Here is a 23,442-nt window from a genome sequence, read left to right as displayed (position 1 = left end):
ACTTTGTCTTCTCTACTGCCTTACATTTGAAAAGCACAGGTTGGATCAATAAGTATTAAACATATAGCATATTACTCCTTTGAAGCCTCCCTGCTTGACTCCTCCCTTTCCTGTCTTCTCATTCCCTACTTTATTGCATCACAGATACGTAATTTATTGCCAAGGATCTTTCATAATTCCCCACCCCTGCCTCTTTCTTCTCTTGCCCACACTGTGTGACTTAGCAGAGTCAACAATACATATAATTCCACCAGCAACAAAGAAAATAAGTTTTGTTTTCCTATTGTCTGTTTTCATGAAGAGGCCCTTCTTAGTTAATCTGAAAGCTATGGCTTATACCATAGTCCTCCATCATATCTGAAGCCAGGAACTAGAACTTGGGCTTGTGCTTGAGTCCTGGCTAAAGAAGGGTTGAGTGGTGCTAATTCTTGATTGTCTGGGTGCTATTAATTAGTGATAGAATCTTAGTCAACACTGTCGCTTATCCAGACTTAGGGGAATAAAAATCTACTTGGCTCTCCTACTCTTCATTCTAGTAGCATCTTAGGCCAGGTAAAGTTCAATAAATTTTTTTGAATTCTAAGAAGTGGGAATTCGTCCCTCAACTCAAAGGCTATATTGTCAAAAACTCAACTCCCGGCTCTGTCGCTTCTTCACTGAGGGCAATTTATCTCCATGATCAAAGATGAATACATTCAGATGAACTCTTCTGTGTGGGTTTAAATTTTACTGTTCAACATTCACTCTTGCTAGTAAATAAGAAAAGATGAGAGAAATGGATTGAAAACTGTCCCACAAGACCCTCTATGGAAAAGGAGCCAAAAGATTGCAGAGGTATATAGAACTTTAGAGCTTTTGAGTTTAACGATGTCTATCCCTATACCTTCTTTCTGGAAAGCAGATTTTTGTGAATTGAGGGCAGGAACATTATAGAACTGATGCTTCATGGCTCTGGAATACTAAGTCCTCTGAGCCTGGATCTCCTTCAGCTCTGCCACCTACCTCCTTGTTTTCTAAATGTCCTTAGAGAAGTTAGGATATGCCTGGGGAACCCTGGGTCAGATAACCATGACAACTGGCTGACCCTGTTGTCTCTCCCTCTCTGCCCTCCTCTAGCTGGGAGGTGGAAGCAGCATTGCCCAAGCCTCCCAGGAGTGACAGGAATTGTTTCTGCCTGAGGAGACACTCTGCAGCCTGGGCTCTGTGAGACTGAGGTGGCGGTCAGCCGGAGTGAGTGTTGGGGTCCTGGGGCACCTGCCTTACATGGCTTGTTTATGAACATTAAAGGGAAGAAGTTGAAGGTAAGGGCCTCTTGGGGATTTTGCTGGGGATGAAAAATTCTGCAGGGAAACTACTGAGGGAGAGATTCTGGTATAGATACCAGAATCTAGAAATAGAGGAATTGGATAGGCACAGTGGATCATGCCTTTAATCCCAGCACTGCAGGTGGCCAAGGCAGGTGGATCACTTGAGCCCAGGAGTTCAAGAACAGCCTGGGCAACAGTGGGATCCTGTCTCTACAAAAAAAGAAAAAAAAATAGCCCTGCATTGTGGTGCATGCCTGTAGTCCCAGCTACATGGGAGGCTGAGGTGGGAGGGTACCTTGATCCCAGGAGGTCACGGCTGCAGTGAGCCATGATCGTGCCACCACATTCCATCCTGGGCAACAGATTGAGACCCTGTCTCAAAAAACAGATAGGGAGAGGGGGAGAGGGACAGACAGAGAGAAAGAGAGAAATAGAGGAATTAACCCAGAGCCTTTTCAAAGATGAAACCTTTAACTTGTTTATTTATTTTTTTAGAGATGGGCGTCTCACTGTATTGCCCAGGCTGATCTCAAACTCCTGGGCTCAAGCAATTCTCCCATGTCGGCCTCAGTAGCTGGGATTACAGGTGCTTGCCAATGCACCCAGCTTGAAACTTCTTGTTTTTGTCTCTTTTGGACCCTCATTTAAGAGCCTTAAGATTTTATCTAAAACTTTTTATCTCTTATGGCTACCTGCATTTTTTATTTCCTAACCTGAACTTTTTTTTTTTTTTTTTTGAGACAGAGTCTCCCTCTGTCACCCAGGCTGGAGTGCAGTGGCGGGATCTCAGCTCACTGCAACCTCCACCTCTCAGGCTCAAGCGATCCTCCTGCCTCAGCCTCCCAAGTAGCTGGGATTACAGCCACCCACCACCACGTCTGGCTAATTTTTGTATTTTTAGTAGAGATGGAGTTTCACCATGTTGCCCAGGCTGGTCTTGAACTCCTGAACTCAGGTGATCTGCCTGCCTTGGACTCCCAAAGTGCCGGGATTAGAGGCCTGAGCCACCGCGCCTGGCCTCTTAACCTGAACTCTTATAGGAAACATTATTCTTGGCCGGGTGTGGTGGCTCGTGCCTGTAATCACAGCACTTTGGGAGGCCAAGGTGGGCAGATCACTTGAGGCCAGGAGTTCGAGACCAGCCTGGCCAACATGATAAAACCCCATCTCTACTAAAAATACAAAAATTAGCCAGTATGGTGGCTCATGCCTGTAATCCTAGCACTTTGGGAGGTCTAGGCAGGTGGATCACTTGAGGTCAGGAGTTCGACACCAGCCTAGCCAACATGGTGAAACCCCATCTCTACTAAACAGAAAAAAAAAAAAATTAGCCAGGCGTGGTGGTGGGCGCCTGTAATCCCAGCTACTTGGGAGGCTGAGGCAGGAGAATCCCTTGAACCCGGGAGGCGGAGGTTGTAGTGAGCCGAGATTGTGCGACTACACTCCAGCCTGGGCAACAGAGCAAGACTCCATCTCAAAAAAAAAGAAAAGAAAAGAAAAAAAAAGAAACATCAGTCTTGACAAGTAAGCTATGGAGCAACTCATTGCTATGGGACCCTAAGGAGTGGGGCTATTGTGTGTGACATTCACCCTCCAACCTAATGCCTTCTGTTCAGGGCAAATGGGCCCCCAGGCAGCCTGGGCCTAGTTGGTGGCCATGAGAGGTAGGGAAGTGACCCAGTGGAGCTCAAGCCTGAGGGCTTCTGATGGGACCTGGGACTCTGTTTTGCAGCTTGAGGAGCGAGGATGGCAGTCAACAAAGGCCTCACCTTGCTGGATGGAGACCTCCCTGTAAGTAACTTGGGCTCATCTGTGACAGGGGATGGACAACTGAGGGAGGAGGAAGAAGCAGGGAGGGGAGGTGCAGGGGACTTAGAGCAAGATATTCCCAGATTATGATCCTAGTTCATTGACTACCATGGCTTAGTTATTCTTGCCCTCACCACCTTTTGTAGGGGGCAGTTGGAGGATCTGGGAGGGGAAAAAAAGATGCCTATTAAAAACTAAGCACCTTGAAAAAAAGGGACAGAAATCCTGGCTTAGGGACGGGGGGAGTGGAGAGGAAGGGAACTACTGTTTAAACCCTGACGCAGAAGCCCATGCTCTGTCCACCACCCAGCTGGATGTGCATTCAGTGCAGAGCCACTGCATTCTGTGTCTCCAGCATCATTCATAATGGCAAATGTCACCTGTCGGAGTTAGATGGTGCACAGCCTGTGCTGCTGTGTCGGGGGAAGGGTGGGATATTCCGTGTGTCTGGTGTTCTATCTCTGACCTGGTTTTCACTGTGACTTGAAGTGATTTGATACTTTTAGGGATGCTTGATGGCTCCTGGCAAGGCATCTCAGATTTGGGCACAGTTCAGATAGTGAAACTTAAAAATTATGAACCTGTGCAATATCCACCTTGCCCAAGTTAGGCTTTTACTAACTCTTGCACGAGGAATCACTTTGTTTTGTATTGAATCATAGAACAGAGAGAGGCGTAAAATGGTCAAGTACATGGTTAAGCCATTCTAACAGACGGTGGTTTATTCCCTTCCCAGGATCTCTTTCCTCCTTCGGTTTTGTCTAAAACAACCTCTGAAGGCTCGTCCAAAATGTTAAAAAGAATGTTTTCTTGTTTATAGTCATAGTCTATTTCTAGTTCAAATTTCAAATTCACCTGCAGGATAAAAAACTAAGATATTGGCCAGGTGCGGTGGCTCACGCCTGTAATCCCAGCACTTTGGGAGGCCAAGGCGGGTGGTTCAGAAGGTCAGGAGATCAAGACCATCCTGGCTAACACAGTGAAGCACCGTCTCTACTAAAAATACAAAAAATCAGCGGGGCATGATGGCGGGCGCCTGTAGTCCCAGCTACTTGGGAGACTGAGGCAGGAGAATGGCATGAACCCAGGAGGCAGAGCTTGCAGTGAGCTGAGATCGCGCCACTGCACTCCAGCCTGGGAGACAGCGAGACTCCATCTCAAAAAAACAAACAAACAAACAAACAAAAAACTAAGATATTGTGGGCTGCTCTGTCTTAGTGTACATGTCGGTGTCATTGATAGGGGTCTTTGAACTCTGCCTCCTACAAACAGAACAGGTCAGGTCTTCACTTTGCGAGCAAAACCATGCCACAGTGTCATATTCAAAGCTACAGAGAGCCTGAGCATCGGAATCTGACCTGGGGTTTTTTTTTCTTTTTACTTTTGATACGGAGAATTCTCAACATTCATAAGAATAGACAGAAAAGAACATAGTAAGCCCCATGTACCCTTTATTAGCCCCGAAGACCATGAATTCGTGGCCAATCCCACCCCAGCCTCACTTCCATTCATTCCCCCACTTCATGTTATTTTGAAGGTAATCCCAGGTAGGCCATTTCCAGCTTGTGTTGGAATCCTGGCTCTGCCACTTATCAGCTGTGGGATCTTGGGTAAATCACTTCCTGTTTCTGATTGTCAATCTCCTCATCGACTCAGTGTTGGTGACAGTGCTGACCCCAGAGGATGGCTGTTAGAATTAAGTGAGCTCATGTCACCAAGGCACCCAGACCAGTGCCTGCAGCATAATGGCACCTGGCAAATGTTCTTTCCCTCTGCATGCCTAAAATTTGTTCTTTTAATTTTATTTATTTATTTTTTAGATACAGAGTCTTGCTCTGTCACCCCGGCTGGAGTGCAGTGGCATCGTCATAGTTCACTGCAGCCTCGGCCTCCTGGTCTCAGACAGTCCTCTCACCTCAGCCTCCCCAGCAGCTGGGACTGTGTAGTCCACATGCCATCAAATATTAGCATGGCCAGCTTTTTTTTTTTTTTTTTTTTTTTGTGGCTCAGAGTGGTCTCAAACTCCTGGCTTCAAATGATCCTCCCGCCTCAGCCTCCCAAAGTGTTGGGATTACAGGCATGAGCTTCTACACTTAGCCCTAGAATTCATTCTTTTACTCAAAGACCAGTGTTTTTTCACTAAGGTTCCTAGGTGACCTAAAACTTAATTATGTGACTGCTGCCAAAGGTGCATTACTAACAGCACAGCACCCCAGAAATGATAAACGATTGTTCCACTACACCCAGCACACGCAGATCACACCCAGAGTGCTGTCTTTGAGTGTTGTTTGTTTGTTTTTTGTTTTTTGAGACAGGGTGTCATTCTGTCATCGAGGCTGTAGTACAGTGGCGTGATTATGGCTCACTACAGCCTCCAACTCCCAGACTCATGAGATCTTCCCGCCTCAGGTTCCCGAGTAGCCAGGACCACAGGCACACAGCACCATGCCCTGCTAATTATATTATTATTTATTTTTTTTTTTTTGTAGAGATGGGGTCTCCCTGTGTTGCCCAGGCTGGCCTTAAACTCTGGGGCTCAAGCGAGGGTAGTATATTTTTGAGAAAGATAATGTAAAACTGTAGCATGTCCAGGAGAGGGGGTCACCAGACCACAGTGTGAACCATTTGTAAACAAAGTTAGGAACTGGAGCCATTTAACATGATGGAGGCACTTCTAAAGGGAGACATATTTGACTTCAAATATGTGAAGGGCCAACCCATGAATGATGAAATAGGTTTGCTCAGTTTTGTTCTAGAGGGCAGAATGTGCAACAGGGGGGTGGAGGCAAATTTAAGCTCAGCAAAGCTGTCCAACAAGGGACACAGGCCACTTTGTGAGGGGGAGAGCTCTCATTCAGGGAGACATTCAAATATAAGTCTTGGCTGGGCACAATGGCTCAGGCCTATAATCTCAGTGATTTGGGAGGCTGAGGCAGAAGGATCACTTGAGGCCAGGAGTTCAAGACCGGCAAGACCCCCCCTCTACAAAATAAAAATATTAGCAAGGCATGGTGTCACACACCTGTAGTCCCAGCTACCCAGGAGGCACAAGTGTGGGGACTGTTTGAGCCCACGAGTTGGAGGTTACAGTGAACTATGATGGCACTCATGCACTTCAGTTTGAGCAACAGAGTGAAACCCTGTCTCTATAAAAAATAATAAATAAATGAAAACAAATACAAGTCGACCAGAGGAACGATGGAAAGGATTCTTAGTACAAAGTCCCCTAAGATTCTGTGATTCTGTGCAGTTGGGCAGATCTAAACCTACACATTCTACTAGGCACAGCCCTGACTGTGGTTCACGTATTCAGCTAACATTACGGTGCCATGTTTGGCCTACACTCTGGGGATGCAGAGATGACAGTCTACGGGGAGTGAGATGAATACACATAACCACAGGATGGTGTGACGAATGTGGAGACAGCCAGGGAGGGAGTGGTTTCCGACATGATGGAGGAGAGTCTGAAAGCTTCACGGGAAGTACTGGTCAAGCAGAGTCTTGAAGGAATGGCATTCTGGCAGGCAGCAAGGGCTGTGGGAGGGAAGGTGAGCGTTCTAGGCAGTGGGGTCGGGATACACAGGCAGGGAGGCAGTACCCCAGAAAGACCAGAAAAATGTTTGGAGAAGCCACCAATCAAAGGTGGACTAAAACTCTAGACATTAACAACACTTGCTCTCTACCAGTAGGTATCAGGGGAGTGAGCTGAGGTGGGGGTGGGGGTGATGGGATCTGACTTGGTCCCTGGAGAACAGAGATTGCCTTGGCAGCTCTCCAGAACCCCGGATGGTGACCAGGAGGACATGGCCGGCTGACTCTTGTTTTCCTCATGGGCTCTCCCACGCCCCCATGATTGGGGCATCTAGAGACCTTTTTGGCCTTGGTTCCTCCCAGGTCGCTTGGACTCAGGCTAGTTGCACCATTGGTCCCCATGACCCTGGGGTCAGCTTCCCGGGAGGCTGGAGAGGGAGGTGGGACAACTTGAATGTGTTCCTTCCGCACCAGGAGCAGGAGAATGTGCTGCAGCGGGTCCTGCAGCTGCCGGTGGTGAGTGGCACCTGCGAATGCTTCCAGAAGACCTACACCAGCACTAAGGAAGCCCACCCCCTGGTGGCCTCTGTGTGCAATGCCTATGAGAAGGGCGTGCAGAGCGCCAGTAGCTTAGCTGCCTGGAGCATGGAGCCGGTGGTCCGCAGGCTGTCCACCCAGTGTGAGTCCTTGCGGCGCTCAGCAGCTGCCTGCTTGTTCACTGCCTACCTTCCAGTCTGTCTGTCCACCTCTCAGTCTGTCTGACTGTCTGATAACTTGCTTGTCTGTCTGCTTAACTGCCCACATCCCATTGCATGGTCTTCTTATCTACGGCTATAAAGGTATACATACAGATCTCTTTTCATCTATAGATGCCTATCTATGGCCCAGCTGGCATTTTCCTAGGATAACAATGATGGCCAGAGAATCTGCAGGGGAAGGGAAGGCAGAGCTGTGCAGGCCGTGGTGAGGGTAGGGCCCAAGGCAGACCAGACACTCACTGTCACAGCACAGGCAGCAGCAGCAAGAACCAGCAGAGTCTGGCAGAGGCAGCCGGCACTAGGGGCCCTGGCAGGGCCGGAGGGCACGGAGGGAGGGGAAAGCTGGCTGAGCCCAGCAGCTGATGGTAGCGGCTCATGACGGGTGGGGGTGGCAGAGAGCCGCCAGCCAGGGCCCTGGAGGCAGAAGATGGCTCTCCTACTGGCCTTACCAGATGTGCACCACTCAAATTGTTCTGCCCCATCTGAAAATGTGGTCTCCAAGGCATACACAGGGCTGAGGGAAATCGCAGCAATGCCAAAAAGTCTGGTACCTTCCATCATCCTAATTACAGAATTATGGGTAGCTGAGGACTCCACACAGCAAACAGGAGAGGACCGATGTGAAGTAGGCCCAGGCCGTGTCCCTGGCTACAAGCTCCTTAAATAGTTTCCTTGAGTCTCATTCTGCCCAACTGGAAGACAGCCAAGTCATCTGGGCTCTCTGCTGCTTGAGAATTTTGTGAAGAAAAATAAGGTATCTGGAGAAAGAATATATGAAAGAGTATAAAGAACTCTCCTTGAAAGCTGTGGCCCCCATTGGCCATGGCTGCAGAGCCGATGTCCCGGCCAATCCAGGCGGGATCCCCTTGAAGCAGGTGCATCTCTGATGCATGCCCACTCTCCGGGGGCAACTCTTTTCCCTTCCCTGTGACCCTCTTCAGACAGCTGACCGTCTCAACACCTAGTGGTTAAAAAGAAGAGCATGGACAGCCTGGGGCCTGCACTGGCTGTGCTGGGAGTTTGTCATGTTGAGAGCTAAGCAGGCCCAGCCCCAAGGCCTCACTGCCATCTGCTTCCCTCTCACACCTCTCTTCTCTCTCATGCTCACTCAGAGCACCCATGCAGGTCAGGAAGGAAGAGAAGGAGGGAAAGAACGGTACTTGTTGGTGATTCATATAGCTCCCATCATTCTTCTTCACAAAAATCCTGCCAGGCAGGCACCATTAATTCACCTTTTACAAGGTAGGAAGCAGAGGCTCAGACAGGCTGTGACTAGCTGAGGCCACAGGCTGCTTAGATGTGGTCATTTGGCCTTTTGAGTGCAGGTCTGAGCGACTCCAGAGTTCCCACGCAGACAGAAGAAACTGGCCCAGGTCTCGAGGAGTCCCTGCAGACAAGGGCTAAAGAGGGCAAAGGGCCTGGGGCCCAGAGATGCTGGGGAGGCAGCAGGCCTTGGGATTTGAGGGCTCCAATTCACTTCCTTGGCACAGAGGCCAGTGCTAGATTCTCATAGGGAGGGGCAGGGCTCACCCAAACTTGGCCCTTTCCTTCCAGTCACAGCTGCCAATGAGCTGGCCTGCCGAGGCTTGGACCACCTGGAGGAAAAGATCCCCGCCCTCCAGTACCCCCCTGAAAAGGTGAGCCCCTTCCCACCTCTCGAAGCCTCCCTGCACTCTGTCGTCACCACCTCTCAGGGAGGAGAGGGCAGGGGCTGCTGATGCTGTGACTGGAAGTCTGTGTCCCATGGTGAGCACCCTCCAAGGCTGGCGGAGACTGCCTGCTCCCAAGGCCACACAACAGGCTCCTCTTCTCCCTGTGAAGCTAAATGGAGGTGGGGTGTCTGGGACCAGCAGGCACGACCCCAGAGGCAAACCCAAACAGGAGCTTGAGGCGGGTCCCACTGCCTCCCGATACTGCACCCTGGGATCTGAGGTTCCATTGTCTGCCCTGGACCACTTGGCAACTACAGCTGCCTAAGATCATGAGTCACACTCATTCAGATCCCAGGAGTGTCATCCCATATCCTCAAGATCCAGCCTTTTATGGACAATGAGATTGAAGGTCACTTTACCTGGCTACATATTTATTGGGTAGTTGCTATGATAAGGACTCATTTTTGGTGCTTCTGGGGAATAAGCTTCAGTCTCTGACCTCATCTATCTCACTGACCAACTATGTACCCTTCCCATAAACATGTACTGAGCCCTACCCTATGCCCGGGGCCATCACCTATGCTTTATCAAGCGCTCTTATTTAATCCACTTGTCAACCCTCTGGGATAGGGGTTGTTATCTCCATTTTACAGAGAGGAAACCAGTGTCTCCCCCACGGCCACACAGCCTTAAGTGGGGACAATGAGAGCAGGTCTATTCAGCTGTGAGACCTGTGCTCTTTGCTCCCCATTTTTCCAGATAAAAGGCAACATTTTTGTCACAAAGGAGCTCCCAGAATAATGAAGAAAAAGACAAATTATTTCAATGCAGAACTTGTAGGAAGATCAAGCACACCTATAAATCAATAGAAATGCTGTGTTCTGAGGAAAGGATGGAGGAGATTCCTTGTGAGCCCGAGGGTATCAGGACAGTTGGCACCAAGGACGAGCCTTTGGGGTCATCCTCACAGGATGGGAGGGATCTTGACAGGCTGTGATGCGGGGTGAAGAAGCCAGGAGATCCAAACAGTTGGCACAGGGAAGGTTGGAGCCCTCTCCCTCTAAAGCCCAGCTTAATTCCAGCTACCTAAATATCAGTACCAGTTCCCTGGGCCTTTAGATAATGCCTTCCTGGGAGCTGGGCTCAGGCCACCAGACCCCAGAAGGGCAGCCCTTGTAGGGCCTACAAGACCACATGCCTAACACCCCCACCAACTTCCCCCAGATTGCTTCTGAGCTGAAGGACACCATCTCCACCCGCCTCCGCAGTGCCAGAAACAGCATCAGCGTTCCCATCGCGAGCACTTCAGACAAGGTCCTGGGGGCCGCTTTGGCTGGGTGCGAGCTTGCCTGGGGGGTGGCCAGAGACACTGCGGAATTTGCTGCCAACACTCGAGCTGGCCGACTGGCTTCTGGAGGGGCCGACTTGGCCTTGGGCAGCATTGAGAAGGTGGTGGAGTACCTCCTCCCTCCAGACAAGGAAGAGTCAGGTACCTGCCATTCGGAGGCTCCGCCTGGGAGTGAGTTGTCACACACACTGCCTGGGAATCAGCAGGAGGTGGCTCATCCAGCCACTGCTCTGGAATAGGGAAGGCCAGTGGGATTTTCAGGTGGATTCATAATCATTTACCACCCCCCCCCACCCCCACCCCATCTGTAAAGAGGGAAAGTGAATTGTGGAACTCACCAGTGAGTTTGTGGTGGACCTAGAACACCTACTTTCCAGTCCTAGACATGACCCAGATCTCTCCGGCCCCTCTCTGACCTGTTTTCTCTTCTTTCCCCCCAAATCCCTACCCAGCCCCTGCTCCTGGACACCAGCAAGCCCAGAAGTCTCCCAAGGCCAAGCCAAGCCTCTTGAGCAGGGTTGGGGCTCTGACCAACACCCTCTCTCAATACACCGTGCAGACCATGGCCCGGGCCCTGGAGCAGGGCCACACTGTGGCCATGTGGATCCCAGGCGTGGTGCCCCTGGTAAGTATCTGCCCTGAGCTCTGACTGACCCTGTGCCTGGGAGCCCTGTGGGCCTCCTAGTCCCTCCCATCCCCCACCCATCACCCCTTCCTGTCCTGAGAACATTCTCTCTTCCAACCTGGGCTGGGGCTTCAGTTCTAAGAGGACTTGAGAGGGGTAGAGGGATGGCCTTCCAGACCACAGGGAAAGAGAAGGGACAGGATGTTAAGCAAGGGCAGGCCTGCCTTGCTAGAGTGCTCCTGCCCCACGACTCACTTCTATCTCCCCCATTTCCCTCTGAGTCTCCCACAAGCCCCAGCCTTCATCCCCCCAAGTGGACCTCTTTCTATGGGTCTTCCCACCTATAAGACAGCAGGACCTCCATCTGCTATGCAAGCACTAGGGACTGTCATCCTTAAATAAACAAAGTATACAACCCATTTTGTCAGGGAGAGTGTACCCAGCACCAATGCACCCAAGGTGAAGTTGCCCTTTCTAGGCCCAGGGAGAGTTAACCCCCCACCACTCCCCACCTCCACCTCTCTGTATCTTAGCAGAAATAGGCTGGATGTTTTTCATAAGGAATTTTAGTAAGAAACTAAGGCCAGAAAAGAAAATAAAACAATATTAAAGCATAAAGGCCAGCAAACAAGATGACTACTTTTCAGCCATCTTTTGAGCAGACTTTTAAAAGCATCATCAGGCGTGGATCATTCATTCAAGCAAGTGTTGCCCCTGCAGGAATACAGGAGTAGTAGTTCCCCTCTGTCCCCTGCATCAATAACAGCTGAGACTGAGTCACATGCCTGGACCCCACCTGCAGTGGGCAGAACCTCACGTGCCACCATTCGCATGGAACAGAGTGGCATTCCCAAAAGCTGTGTAATAAGGAGGCTCTGTTTGTGGGGCTCCCTAGAGGTTTAGAATGTGCCTCAGGAGATACCAGCCCACTTGCTCAGTCAATTTCTTCCCATGGGACACTCTGGTTCACTGAATTTTTCACTCTTAAAAGATCTGGGAGGAGTATCTACCAAAGCTAACATACATATATCCTATGGCCCAGCAGTTCCACTCTTAAGTGTATACCCAACAGAAATGAGCACTTAAGTCTCCCAAGACAAGTAAAAAATGTTCAGATCAGCAATATCCTTAGCTAAGAACTGGAAGCGATGATAATGTCCATCAACGGTAGAATGGGTAAATTGCAGGAAATTCGTATGATGGAATATTACACAGAAATGAAAAAGAAGGAGCTACTTCCATTTGCAGCAACATGGGTGAAACTTACACCATCATATTTAACTAAAGGAGCTATTAATGAATGAATACACATGGTGTGACTCCACTTACATGAAGTTCGAAAATAGGCAAAACTAAGGCATGGTGACAGAGAGCAGGACTGTGGTCACTCTTGGGGGAATATGGACTGAGTGGGGACACAGGGAGTCTTTGGGTGTTGAAAATGGTCTATGTCTTGATCTGTGGTGGTTACACAGGTGTGTTCTTATAAAAATTCATAGAGCTTACACTAAAGATGTGTGCACTTTAGTGTATGTAGATTACCACTCAATAAAAAGTTTCAAGAAAAGTCTGCTGGGGCTGAGCCCTGCTCACCACCTGGCCCGGACCCTGGGGGCGAGGGGCTTGGCCTGCTGGGGCTCCCTGGCCTTCAGCAGGGGCAGTTGAGCCAGCAATCTGCTGCCATCCTCCCTCAGAGCAGCCTGGCCCAGTGGGGTGCCTCAGTGGCCATGCAGGCGGTGTCCCGGCGGAGGAGCGAAGTGCGGGTACCCTGGCTGCACAGCCTCGCAGCCGCCCAGGAGGAGGATCATGAGGACCAGACAGACACGGAGGGAGAGGACACGGAGGAGGAGGAAGAATTGGAGACTGAGAAGAACAAGTTCAGTGAGGTGAGGGGGAGAGTGGGAGCCTCATGGTCCCCCAGCCCACAGAAGGGGTGAGAAGCAGAGGCATAGGGTGAACTCAGGGCCTCTGCCCCAGATGCAGGGGCATGGCATGTGCGTGCAACACCCTTCACCCCACCCCCAAATGCCCAGCTGGCGAGGGACTTCCATGTCATTCTCTCAGCTGACCCTTGCAACACTCTGTAAATAGGCAGGGCAGAGATTATTGTCCCATTTTGCAGGAGAAGAAACAGAGGTTCAGAGAGGGAATGTGACCTGTCCAAGGCCACACTGCTAGTGGCAGAATAGGCCTGAAGTTTTGTAAATTTGGTATTCTCATGCTTTTCCCTCTAGCCCTGGGGCTGGTGGGGAGGGAAGGGTCAGGGGAGTTACCACAGGAGGCACTGACCCTGCTCTGGCCCCCAGGTAGCAGCCCTGCCAGGCCCTCGAGGCCTCCTGGGTGGTGTGGCACATACCCTGCAGAAGACCCTCCAGACCACCATCTCGGCTGTGACATGGGCACCTGCAGCTGTGCTGGGCATGGCAGGGAGGGTGCTGCACCTCACACCAGCCCCTGCTGTCTCCTCAACCAAGGGGAGGGCCATGTCCCTATCAGATGCCCTGAAGGGCGTTACTGACAACGTGGTGGACACAGTGGTGCATTACGTGCCGGTGAGTACCACCCCTGGCAAACTGTTAGTGTCCCAAGGGGGCCTGGACATGGCAGATAAAGTAGATTTGACTGAAGGGGCTGCAGTCCCCTCCTTTCCCTACTCCTCTGGAGACCGCCCCCCACTCCAGTCCTCAGTGCCCTGGCAACATTTTAACATACTGGGCCTCTCCCAGCCCCAGGAGTGTAGAGGCCCATGGCTCTGGCCTGAGGCCTCTCCCCACGGCCCCTCCCACCTGCTGGTAGAGGAGTCTCCAGCCATCAGTCCCGGGATCCCAGTGGCTCACCTTCACCCCTTTGCTCTCAACTGAAGGGCTGGGCAGGTTTGCATGCTGCTGCCTGGGAAGGGGTTGGAGAGGCTTCCAGGGCCCCCTGAGGGGTGGGCCATGAGTTCCAGGGGACAGCAGCAGGCTCCACCCAATTCTATCACCTGTCACCAATAGGAAAAACCCAGGGGATACCAATGCCATCCCTTTGGGAGCCCCTTTCCAAAGCAGGTTACAGATTATGCAGGCCTGGGGGGCGGGGCTGGTCAGGGCAGAAAGCACCCTTAGAGCTGGTAAGGGGGTGGGTTACTCAGTCACTCTACCAAGCAGCATGCCAGGGATCTTAGCAGCCCGCCTGTTCATCCTGCGCTCGGGCCAGCCCCAGGAAGGTGTACCCGTCCCTGGCCAGGTCACTGTGTGGGCTGCAAGGAAGAGTTAGGAAAGCTGATGACCTCCCATTGAGGGTTCCCCTCAGGAAGGCCTAGGGGATCCTGAAACTTTGGGAGGCTTGGCTTGCCTGAGCAGCCTGGTCCATGGAGAAGCTCAGAGTGGGCAGGACCTCAGGGCTTTCCCCGGTGCCCCCCAAACTACTGAACCGCTCCCCAGCCTGTGTCCTCCTGACGGCCGCTCCCGGGGGAACAATCGAGGGGCCCGGGAAGGGGCGGTGGGTCAGAGGCGCAGGGCCCAGGGCCAAGCCAGGACTCTAAGGCGGCTGCCGGGCCCTCAGCTCCCCAGGCTGTCGCTGATGGAGCCCGAGAGCGAATTCCGGGACATCGACAACCCACCAGCCGAGGTCGAGCGCCGGGAGGCGGAGCGCAGGGCGTCTGGGGCGCCGTCCGCCGGCCCGGAGCCCGCCCCGCGTCTCGCACAGCCCCGCCGCAGCCTGCGCAGCGCGCAGAGCCCCGGCGCGCCCCCCGGCCCGGGCCTGGAGGACAAAGTCGCCACGCCCGCAGCGCCGCGCCCGGGCTTCCCGGCCGTGTCCCGCGAGAAGCCAAAGCGCAGGGTCAGCGACAGCTTCTTCCGGCCCAGCGTCATGGAGCCCATCCTGGGCCGCACGCAGTACAGCCAGCTGCGCAAGAAGAGCTGAGTCGCCGCACCAGCCGCCGCGCCCCGGGCCGGCGGGTTTCTCTAACAAATAAACAGAACCCGCACTGCCCAGGCGAGCGTTGCCACTTTCAAAGTGGTCCCCTGGGGACCTCAGCCTCATCCCGATGATGCTGCCAGGCGCACTTTTTTTTTTTTTTTTTTTTTTAGCATCCTTTTGGGGCTTCACTCTCAGAGCCAGTTTTTAAGGGACACCAGAGCCGCAGCCTGCTCTGATTCTATGGCTTGGTTTTTACTAAAAGAGTAATTGCCTAACTTGATTTTTCATCTCTTTAACCAAACTTGTGGCCAAAAGACATTTGACCGTTTCCAAAATTCAGATTCTGCCTCTGTGGATAAATATTTGCCACGAATGAGTAACTCCTGTCACCACTCTGAAGGTCCAGACAGAAGGTTTTGACACATTCTTAGCACAGAACTCCTCTGTGATCTAGGATGATCTGTTCACCCTCTGATGAACATCCTCTGATGATCTAGGCTCCCAGCAGACTACTTTGAAGGGAACAATCAGATGCAAAAGCTCTTGGGTGTTTATTTAAAATACTAGTGTCACTTTCTGAGTACCCGCCGCTTCACAGGCTGAGTCCAGGCCTGTGTGCTTTGTAGAGCCAGCTGCTTGCTCACAGCCACATTTCCATTTGCATCATTACTGCCTTCACCTGCATAGTCACTCTTTTGATGCTGGGGAACCAAAATGGTAATGATATATAGACTTTATGTATAGCCACAGTTCATCCCCAACCCTAGTCTTTGAAATGTTAATATTTGATAAATCTAGAAAATGCATTCATACAATTACAGAATTCAAACATTGCAAAAGGGTGTGTGTCTTTCTCCCCGAGCTCCCCTGTTCCCCTTCATTGAAAACCACCATGGTGCCATCTCTTGTGTATGCAGGGCTATGCACCTGCAGGCACGTGTGTATGCACTCCCCGCTTGTGTTACACAAGCTGCGGGGTGTTACGCATGCCTGCTTTTTTCACTTAATAATACAGCTTGAAGAGATTTTTGTATCACATTATAAATCCCACTCGCTCTTTTTGATGGCCACGTAATAACAACTGCATAATATGGATACGCCTTATTTGATTTAACTAGTTCCCTAATGATGGACTTTTAAGTTGTTTCCTTTTTTTTTCTTTTTTGCTACTGCAAACAGTGCTATAATAAATGTCCTTATCAAAAATGTCTAGTGTACATGTGTGGCTATGTGTATATATATATATATGATAGACGCATGACTTGTAACCATGACATACTGGGTGAAAGAATATGTGCATTTTAAGTATTACTAGATAATACCAAGTAGCCTGCCAAACCAAACCCTATTTTTCTAGTTATTTTCACCTGCAGCTTCAGAAATATGCACAGAAAATTATGAGTCTTCAGTCAGTCCTTTTAGACATCCATATATTTATATTCATCTTCCACAGGTCCCCCTCAGACACATAAGCACCCACTCTATTAGCTCCCACTCTATTGCACACCTGGAAGCCCCGCTCCCTGAAACTGACTCTAGGGCCCTGGAACTGACTCTGTGGCCCTGGCAGATCTTTGGTGTAATGAGTCATGGGCCTTGATCTGTGGTTTTGGAGTCTGAGGATGCCAAGAATGGTGACAGGAGAGAAGCTGGTAGATATACACATAAAGACGTGGCCAGGCCCCTGAACCAGCCATGGACCCTGCCCACCCCACTTCCACGATATAAACTACACCCAGCAGTTCCCTGGGGGGTGGGGAGGGAAGATGAGGGGTGGAGTTGGCAAGAGGGGTTCTTAGAAGCTGATAGAACAGGGGTGAGCAGACAGAGCCCAGCACAGCCTTGGCAGGGCTCCCATGGACAGATGCTGGAGAAGTGACCTCAGGCCTAGATGTGCAGAAAGAAACGCCTGCCTGTCCTGGGCCTCACCCCCCCATGCAGCTTTCTTCCTGGTGCTCCAGAAACCACATTCCTAGCTCTTTACTCCTCCCCAGTCCTGCGGCTCCTCCTGCTAGGCTATACTCCAGAAGGCAGGAAAGCTGCCTCCTCAGCCGCCTGAGGGCTGTGGCCGCCAACACGCCTGCTGGTCAGGCCCAGTTCCTTCACCCAGCCCTGGGCCTGAGCACGGGTGCTGGAGGCCGCATATGGAATAGGACAGCCCAGGAAGCAAACAGTGTAAGTTGTAAGTTTCTTTTTGCTCTTAGAACCTCTTGATTAGGCAGCAAGGTACACTAAACCTGCTTCTCAGTATTCTGAACACATCTTGGCCAGTAACAAGGGCAAAGTAGCTCCTCTAAATGGCAGACATTTGCTTCCTTGGCTCTAGGCTCAATGGGGGACTTTCCTCTGTTCTGCGGGGCATCACTTTGGCAAGGTCCACCCACACTCAGTATCTTCAGTGTAGCTCAGGACCTAGCAAAGACCTCCACTTCACATCGGGTTGCCCAGGGTCCTTCAGAGAAATACCCAATGCCTTCCATTCTAGCCTACAAAACCCACTTCTAACTCAGCCACAGCTTTTGGAGATGCAAACAATTACAGACAATAACATACATTTATCCAGGCAATTATTTACCCCTTTTTCCTCCCATAATTTTATTTTGAGACCGTATCACTCTGTCACCCAGGCTGGAGTGCAGTGGCAGGATCTCAGCTCACTGCAACCTCCGTGCCCCCAGGCTTAATCGATTGTCTTGCCTCAGCCTCCTGAATAGCTGAGATTACAGGTGTGCGCCACCATGCCCAGCTAATTCTCACATTTTTAGTAGAGACGGGGTTTCACCATGTTGTCCAGGCTGGTCTCGAACTCCTGACCTCAAGTGATCTGCCCACCTTGGCCTCCCAAAGTGCTGGGATTACAGGTGTGAACCACCATGCCTGGCCTTCCGCCCATAATTATCTAGGATCTTAATATCCAAGGGACTTCCAGGCATGGAGAGATACCACTATGACTTGTGCTTCGATGCTCATTGTCTTAAGCATAACTTTCCTAACCATTTAATACTTCATACTTAATCAAAATTTATAAAATGCATACATCAAATTATTTTAAATATTTAAATGTTGATTAGATGGCTCACACCTGTAATTCCCAGCACTTTGGGAGGCCGAGGCCGGCGGATCACGAGGTCAGGAGTTCGAGATCAGCCTGGCCAACATGGTGAAACCCTGTCTCTATTAAAAATACAAAAATTAGCCGGGTGTGGTGGCGTGCACCTGTAATAAGTGTAATAATTGCCAGCTACTCAGGAGGCTGAGGCAGGAGAATCGCTTGAAACCAGAAGGCGGAGATTGCAGTGAGCCAAGATCACGCCATTGCACTCCAGCCTGGGCAACAAGAGCAAAACTCCATCTCAAAAAAAAAAGTTGATTACAAACTAAAAAGTCAAATTCTTCTAAGCTTTTCTGTAAACTGAGTCAATGGAAACTTCTGCATACCTTGTTAGTATGTCATTAGAGCTAGTGCGGTCGTCTAGAGGTTCCTCTGTGCGCAGAGAGGGGACCAAGACTGTGTGGTCAGCTCCCCATCTAGGATATACTATTGGACCCTTCTACTCACTGCTCTACATCCGGAACACAAGCAGCACCTTTAAAACATCCTGCATGACATCCACAATCCCTCCCCATCCCCAGCCCCAACCTGCCAAAACCACAGTCCTGAATTTTGTTGTTTCTCATTCCCTTGCTTTTCTTCATAGATTTACTTCCTATGTATACACCCCAATACAATATGATTGAGTTTTGCATGCCTTGAGCTTTATTTAAGTGTGATTATATGTATTCTTGAGATTTGCTTCTTTTCACTCAAAATTATGTTTCTGAGCTTCATTTGTTTTCACTAGAGATTTTTATTCTAAAACTCTATATTTAATGAGTATATATAAATATGCCATAATTTATTCAGTCATTTGCATTAGAATGGATTCAGTTTTAAAAGACAGAAGGCTCCCAATAACAATGTATACTAGTCAGCTTTTGCCATGATACTGTTGCATAACAAACTATCCTAAAACTGTGGCTTACAACAACATGCATTTATTTTTATATTCACAGGTCAACTATGGTTTAGCTCATCACTGTGGTACTCCCAATGGCTCTGCTTCAGCCTGCAGATCAGCTGAACTTGGCTCCAGGCTGTGCATGGGTTCAGTTCTGCACCAGGGGTGCTATTTCAGGGCTCCAGGATAAGGGGTCAGTGGCTATATGGGGCATACTCTTCTCACAACAGATCACTGGAGCACAGAACCAAGTCTCACCACAAGTCCTCTCCTTGTATCATATCTACTTACATTCCATTGGCCAAAGCAAGTCATACAGCCAAGTCCACATCAATGGGACAGGGAAGTAGACTTCTCCCCTAGTGGAAGGGGAAAGGGAGCAACTCTTTGCTGAACGATAGTACAGTCTAGCACACAGTGATAGGAGTTTATTTCTGTCTCCTGTAAAAGCCCAGAGATGAGTAGTCCAGACTGGGATGACACTCAGCAGTGCCAGGGGTTGAGGTTCCTTCTATCTTACTCTTCTGTCGTGAATGATTTCTTTTCCTAAAGTCACCTCATGAGCCAAGATAGCTGCTCCAGCTCCAGCGATCAACTCCATATTCTAGCCACAGAAAAGAACAAGGAGAAAGGAGAATGGCGTGCCTCCACACCAGAAATTACAACTACTTCTGCTTATAACCCACAGGACAGAACTTAGTCACATGACCACTCCTGGTTTAAAAGGGGGATGGGAAATATAGTTTTCGTCTGGAGTGGCTATGCATCCAATTAAAAATCAGAAGTCCTAAATGGAGGGGAAGTAGATCCCAGGGATGGGGGTAACTTGTAATCTCTGCCACATCACTCTCCTGTCAATAGACATTTGGATTGTTTCCATATATATATTTTTTGAGAACAAGTTTCATTCTAGTGCCACAGGCTGGAGTGCAGTGGTACGATCTTGGCTCACTTCAACCCCCACCTCCCAGGTTCAAGCGATTTTCCTGCCTCAGCCTCCCAAGTAGCTGGGACTACAGGCGCTCGCCACCACACCAGGCTAAATTTTTGTATTTTCAGTAGAGATGGGGTTTCAGCATGTTGGCCAGGCTGGTCTCGAACTCCTGACCTCAAGTGATCCGCCCACCTCGGTCCCCCGAAGCGCTGGGATTACAGGCATGAGCTACCATGCCCGGCCTGTTTACGTATTTTTACTGTTACATACTTTGTGATAATGAAAATTCTTATAAGAGTTTCTTAGGGAATATGACTAAGAGTGGGATTCCTAAATGATAAAGTGTGTGTATCATTAACTAGATATTGACAAATTGCCATTCAAAGTGGTTGCTCTGATTTACATTCTCACCAGAAGTATATGAGTCCTCTTACCAGCATCCTCATCAGCACTTGATATTGTCTAATTTAATCACTTTTCATAAATCTGAGGAGAGTACAATGGAATCTTGTCATGGACTTAATTCCCTGATTAGCAATGATATTGAACATTGTTTATTTAATATTTGCATTTCCTCTTTTGTGAAGTATTTTCCCTTTCTCTTCTCTTTTCTTTCTTCCCTCCCTTCCTCCCTCCCTCCCTGCCTCCCTCCTTCCTTCCTTCCTTTCTTTCTTTCTCTCTTTCTTTCTTTCTTTCCTTCTTTCTTTCCTTCTTTCTTTCTTTCTTTTTCTTTCTTCTGTCTTTTTCTTTCTTTCTTTCTCTCTCTCTCTCTTTCTTTCCCCTTCCTTCCTTCCTTCCTTCCTTCCTTCCTTCCTTCCTTCCTTCCTTCCTTCCTTCCTTCCTTCTTTCTTTCCTTCTTCTTTTTGAGACAGGGTCTTGCTCTGTCACCCATGCTAGAATGAATGGTTTAATCAATCATAGCTCACTGCAGCCTTGAACTCTTGGGCTCAAGCGATCCTCCTGCCTCAGCCTCCAAAAGTGCTGGTATTACAGGTGTGAGTCATCATGCCAGGCCTAGTTTTTCTCAGTGATTTTTAGAACTTCTTTATATTCCCTGAATACTAACTCTCTATCAAGGATAAATATCACAAATATCTTCTTCCAGCTTGTTGCTTGTATTTTCATTCTCTTTCTGGTTTCTTTGTTCATCCTTTCAATGAACAAAAGTTCTTAATTTTGATTTAGTCCTAATTACCACTCTTTCCCTTCATGGTTTGCAGTTTTGAGTTGTGATTTTTGTTTGTTTTTAACCTTTCCTGTGGTGCTGAAAGTTATGTTTTAAAAGCTCTCCCCTACCATGAAGGTATGATAGGGGCAAATATCATAATATTTGCCATGATGATTTTCCTCTAACGCTTTATCCATTTTACATTTCATTAATTATTATTATTATTATTATTGAGACAGGGTCTCACTCTGTCACCCCGGCTGGAGTGCAGTGGCGCCATCACAGCTCACTGCAGCCTTGACCTCTCGGGCTCGAGCTATCCTATCGCCTCAGCCTCCAGGGTAGCTGGGACTACAGGTGCACACCACCATGCCCACCTGATTTTTGCATTTTTTTGTAGAGATGGGGTTTCGGTGTGTTGCCAGGCTGGTCTCCAACCCTTCAGCTCAAGTTATCTGCCTGCCTCAGCCTCCCAAAGTGCTGGGATTATAGGCATGTGCCACTGCGCCTGGCCCAGCCCTACATTTAATTAATTTTTATAAGTGTGGTTTAAGTAGGAATCCAATTTTTTTCTTCCACGTGGATAACCGTCTTATACATTTCCTAATTGAATTTTTAGTTGTGTTTTCTCTCTCTCTCTGGAGATGGGGTCTCTATCATCCGGGCTGGAGTGCCGTGGTGTAATCACAGCTTACTGTAGCTTTGACCTCCCAGGCTTAAGCAATCCTCCCACCTCAGCCTCCAGAGTAGTTGGGACCACAGGTGCACACCACCAGGCCCAGCTAATTTTTTTTTATTTGTAGAGATGAGGTCTTGCTATGTTGCCCAGGCTGGTCTTGAACTCCTGGGCTCAAGCTATCCTCCCACTTCAGCCTCCCAAAGTGCTGGGATGACAGGCATGAGCCACCATACTCAGCCTTGAGTTTCTCTCGAAATAAATTGTATACTGCAGGAAGTTTAAGAGTTCTCTCGAATGTCAGCTGGAAACTTCTGATTTACTGATGTCTGATGAACAATGGACCAGGTTCGGCCTGATGGATTGAATAGCTTTCCCCTACTGATCTGCACTCTCTACTCTGTCATAGATCTGGTTTCCAGATTTGTTCTATTTGTTATGCCTGTAGCATTAGCACATTGTCTGAATTACAATAGTTTCAAATATGCTTTCACATCTTCTTGGGCAAGTCCACCCATACTGCCCTTCTGCAAGTGTCTTTTGCAACTTCCGGCACTTTGCTTTTCCATGTAAGTAGTAAAATCAGCTTGTCAAATTCCACAAAAGGAATTTTTACCGACTCAATTTGTTTCAAGTAACGATAATTATTCTTTGCTCTTCTGAAGCTCATGATGTCACAAGTTGGCTGATAAGAACCCCTTTAAGTTGGGGCTTTTGTCATTTCAGGCCTACAACATACATTTTAAAAGCATCTGAATTTTTTGACCACAAAATAATTATTCCAGTTCTTACCCTAATACATGGAATCAGCTACTTTTAATGGAAAATAGTGATAAAGGCCACAATTTGGACACTCGGGTATACACCAGATTGTTGCATATGAGTGCTACTGATACACAGAAAAACACTGCACATCCACCAGAAAGAGCAAGAAAAAAGATAAATCTTTCTAAAATCACGAATGCACATTGATAGTTCCACCAACATGAAATTCTTTAAAAATTTATTGTAACATGAAAGTTTTTATTTTCTCTACAATTTAATTACTATAATTGTAATTAGAATTGTACCTCTCTCTCTCTCTCTCTCTTTTTTTTTTTTTTTTTTGAGACAGGGTCTCGCTCTCTCACACAGGCTGGAGTGCAGTGGCGCCATCTCGGCTCACTGCAACCTCCACCTCCCAGGCTCAAGCCAGTGTATCTTCCTACTTCAACCTCCCAAGTAGCTGGGACTATAGGCCCATGCCACCACGCCTGCCTATGTTTTGCATTTTTTGTGGAAACAGCTTTGCCCTATTGCCCAGGTTGGTCTTAAACTCCTGGGCTGAAGGGATCTGCCTGCCTCAGCCTCCTAGAGTGATGGGTTTACAGGCATGAGCCACCTTGGCTGGCCCAGAATTGTACCTCTTAAAGCATGATGTTTCATTAATCATCATCACCTTTTATTACATTTTACACGTATGAACATCCAAGTTCAGTTTTCAGCTTCTTCACATTTTCAGGGTCTAAAATGATTCTCTTTGGGCATCACGGCGGCAGGCTGCTCTGTGTTGTTCTTGTTCAGGACCCCAATTGATTTAGAATATTTGGGAACAACCGTGTCATTCCACAGCGTGTCACAGAACACTGGGGTTTCATGTGCTCTTTCCAATTGCTCGAGGTTTTAGTTTGTCCTTTACTGAATTGTCTATTGGAGGAAATGGCACAGCTCCTGGCATCTGACAGATAGATGCTTGG

At 49.0% G+C, this 23,442-nt stretch overlaps 1 protein-coding gene across 2 annotated transcripts; it reads left to right on the top strand.

Moving 5' to 3' along the window:
- The first annotated feature begins 650 nt into the window (after positions 1 to 650).
- On the top strand, positions 651 to 16,136 carry PLIN1 (perilipin 1). Of its 2 annotated transcripts, XM_055363090.2 has the most exons (10): positions 651 to 834; positions 1,117 to 1,301; positions 3,040 to 3,098; positions 7,122 to 7,326; positions 8,960 to 9,042; positions 10,282 to 10,546; positions 10,858 to 11,030; positions 12,725 to 12,916; positions 13,337 to 13,582; positions 14,574 to 16,136. In XM_055363090.2, the coding sequence occupies exons 3-10, from the start codon at positions 3,054 to 3,056 to the stop codon at positions 14,931 to 14,933; spliced, it is 1,569 nt and encodes a 522-aa protein (XP_055219065.2). In that variant the 5' UTR covers positions 651 to 834; positions 1,117 to 1,301; positions 3,040 to 3,053; the 3' UTR covers positions 14,934 to 16,136. The 2 variants fall into 2 exon arrangements, with proteins under 2 accessions (XP_055219065.2, XP_018866537.3); XM_019010992.4 differs by lacking the exons at positions 651 to 834; positions 1,117 to 1,301 and adding an exon at positions 2,241 to 2,831 and having other exon boundaries at positions 14,574 to 16,130.
- The last annotated feature ends 7,306 nt before the right edge of the window (positions 16,137 to 23,442 follow it).

This window comes from Gorilla gorilla, chromosome 16 (genome assembly GCF_029281585.2).
Source record: "Gorilla gorilla gorilla isolate KB3781 chromosome 16, NHGRI_mGorGor1-v2.1_pri, whole genome shotgun sequence".
Taxonomy (NCBI): domain Eukaryota; kingdom Metazoa; phylum Chordata; class Mammalia; order Primates; family Hominidae; genus Gorilla; species Gorilla gorilla.
The sequence above is the reverse complement of the archived record's forward strand: the minus strand, read 5'-3'. Positions and strand labels throughout refer to the sequence as shown.

Excerpts from the sequence above, each read along its gene's own strand:
- PLIN1 (XM_055363090.2), top strand. The coding sequence starts at position 3,054 with ATGGCAGTCAACAAAGGCCTCACCTTGCTGGATGGAGACCTCCCT. Across the intron at positions 9,043-10,281 it reads TCCAGTACCCCCCTGAAAAG|ATTGCTTCTGAGCTGAAGGA; the intron begins GTGAGCCCCTTC and ends AACTTCCCCCAG. Across the intron at positions 12,917-13,336 it reads AGAAGAACAAGTTCAGTGAG|GTAGCAGCCCTGCCAGGCCC; the intron begins GTGAGGGGGAGA and ends TCTGGCCCCCAG.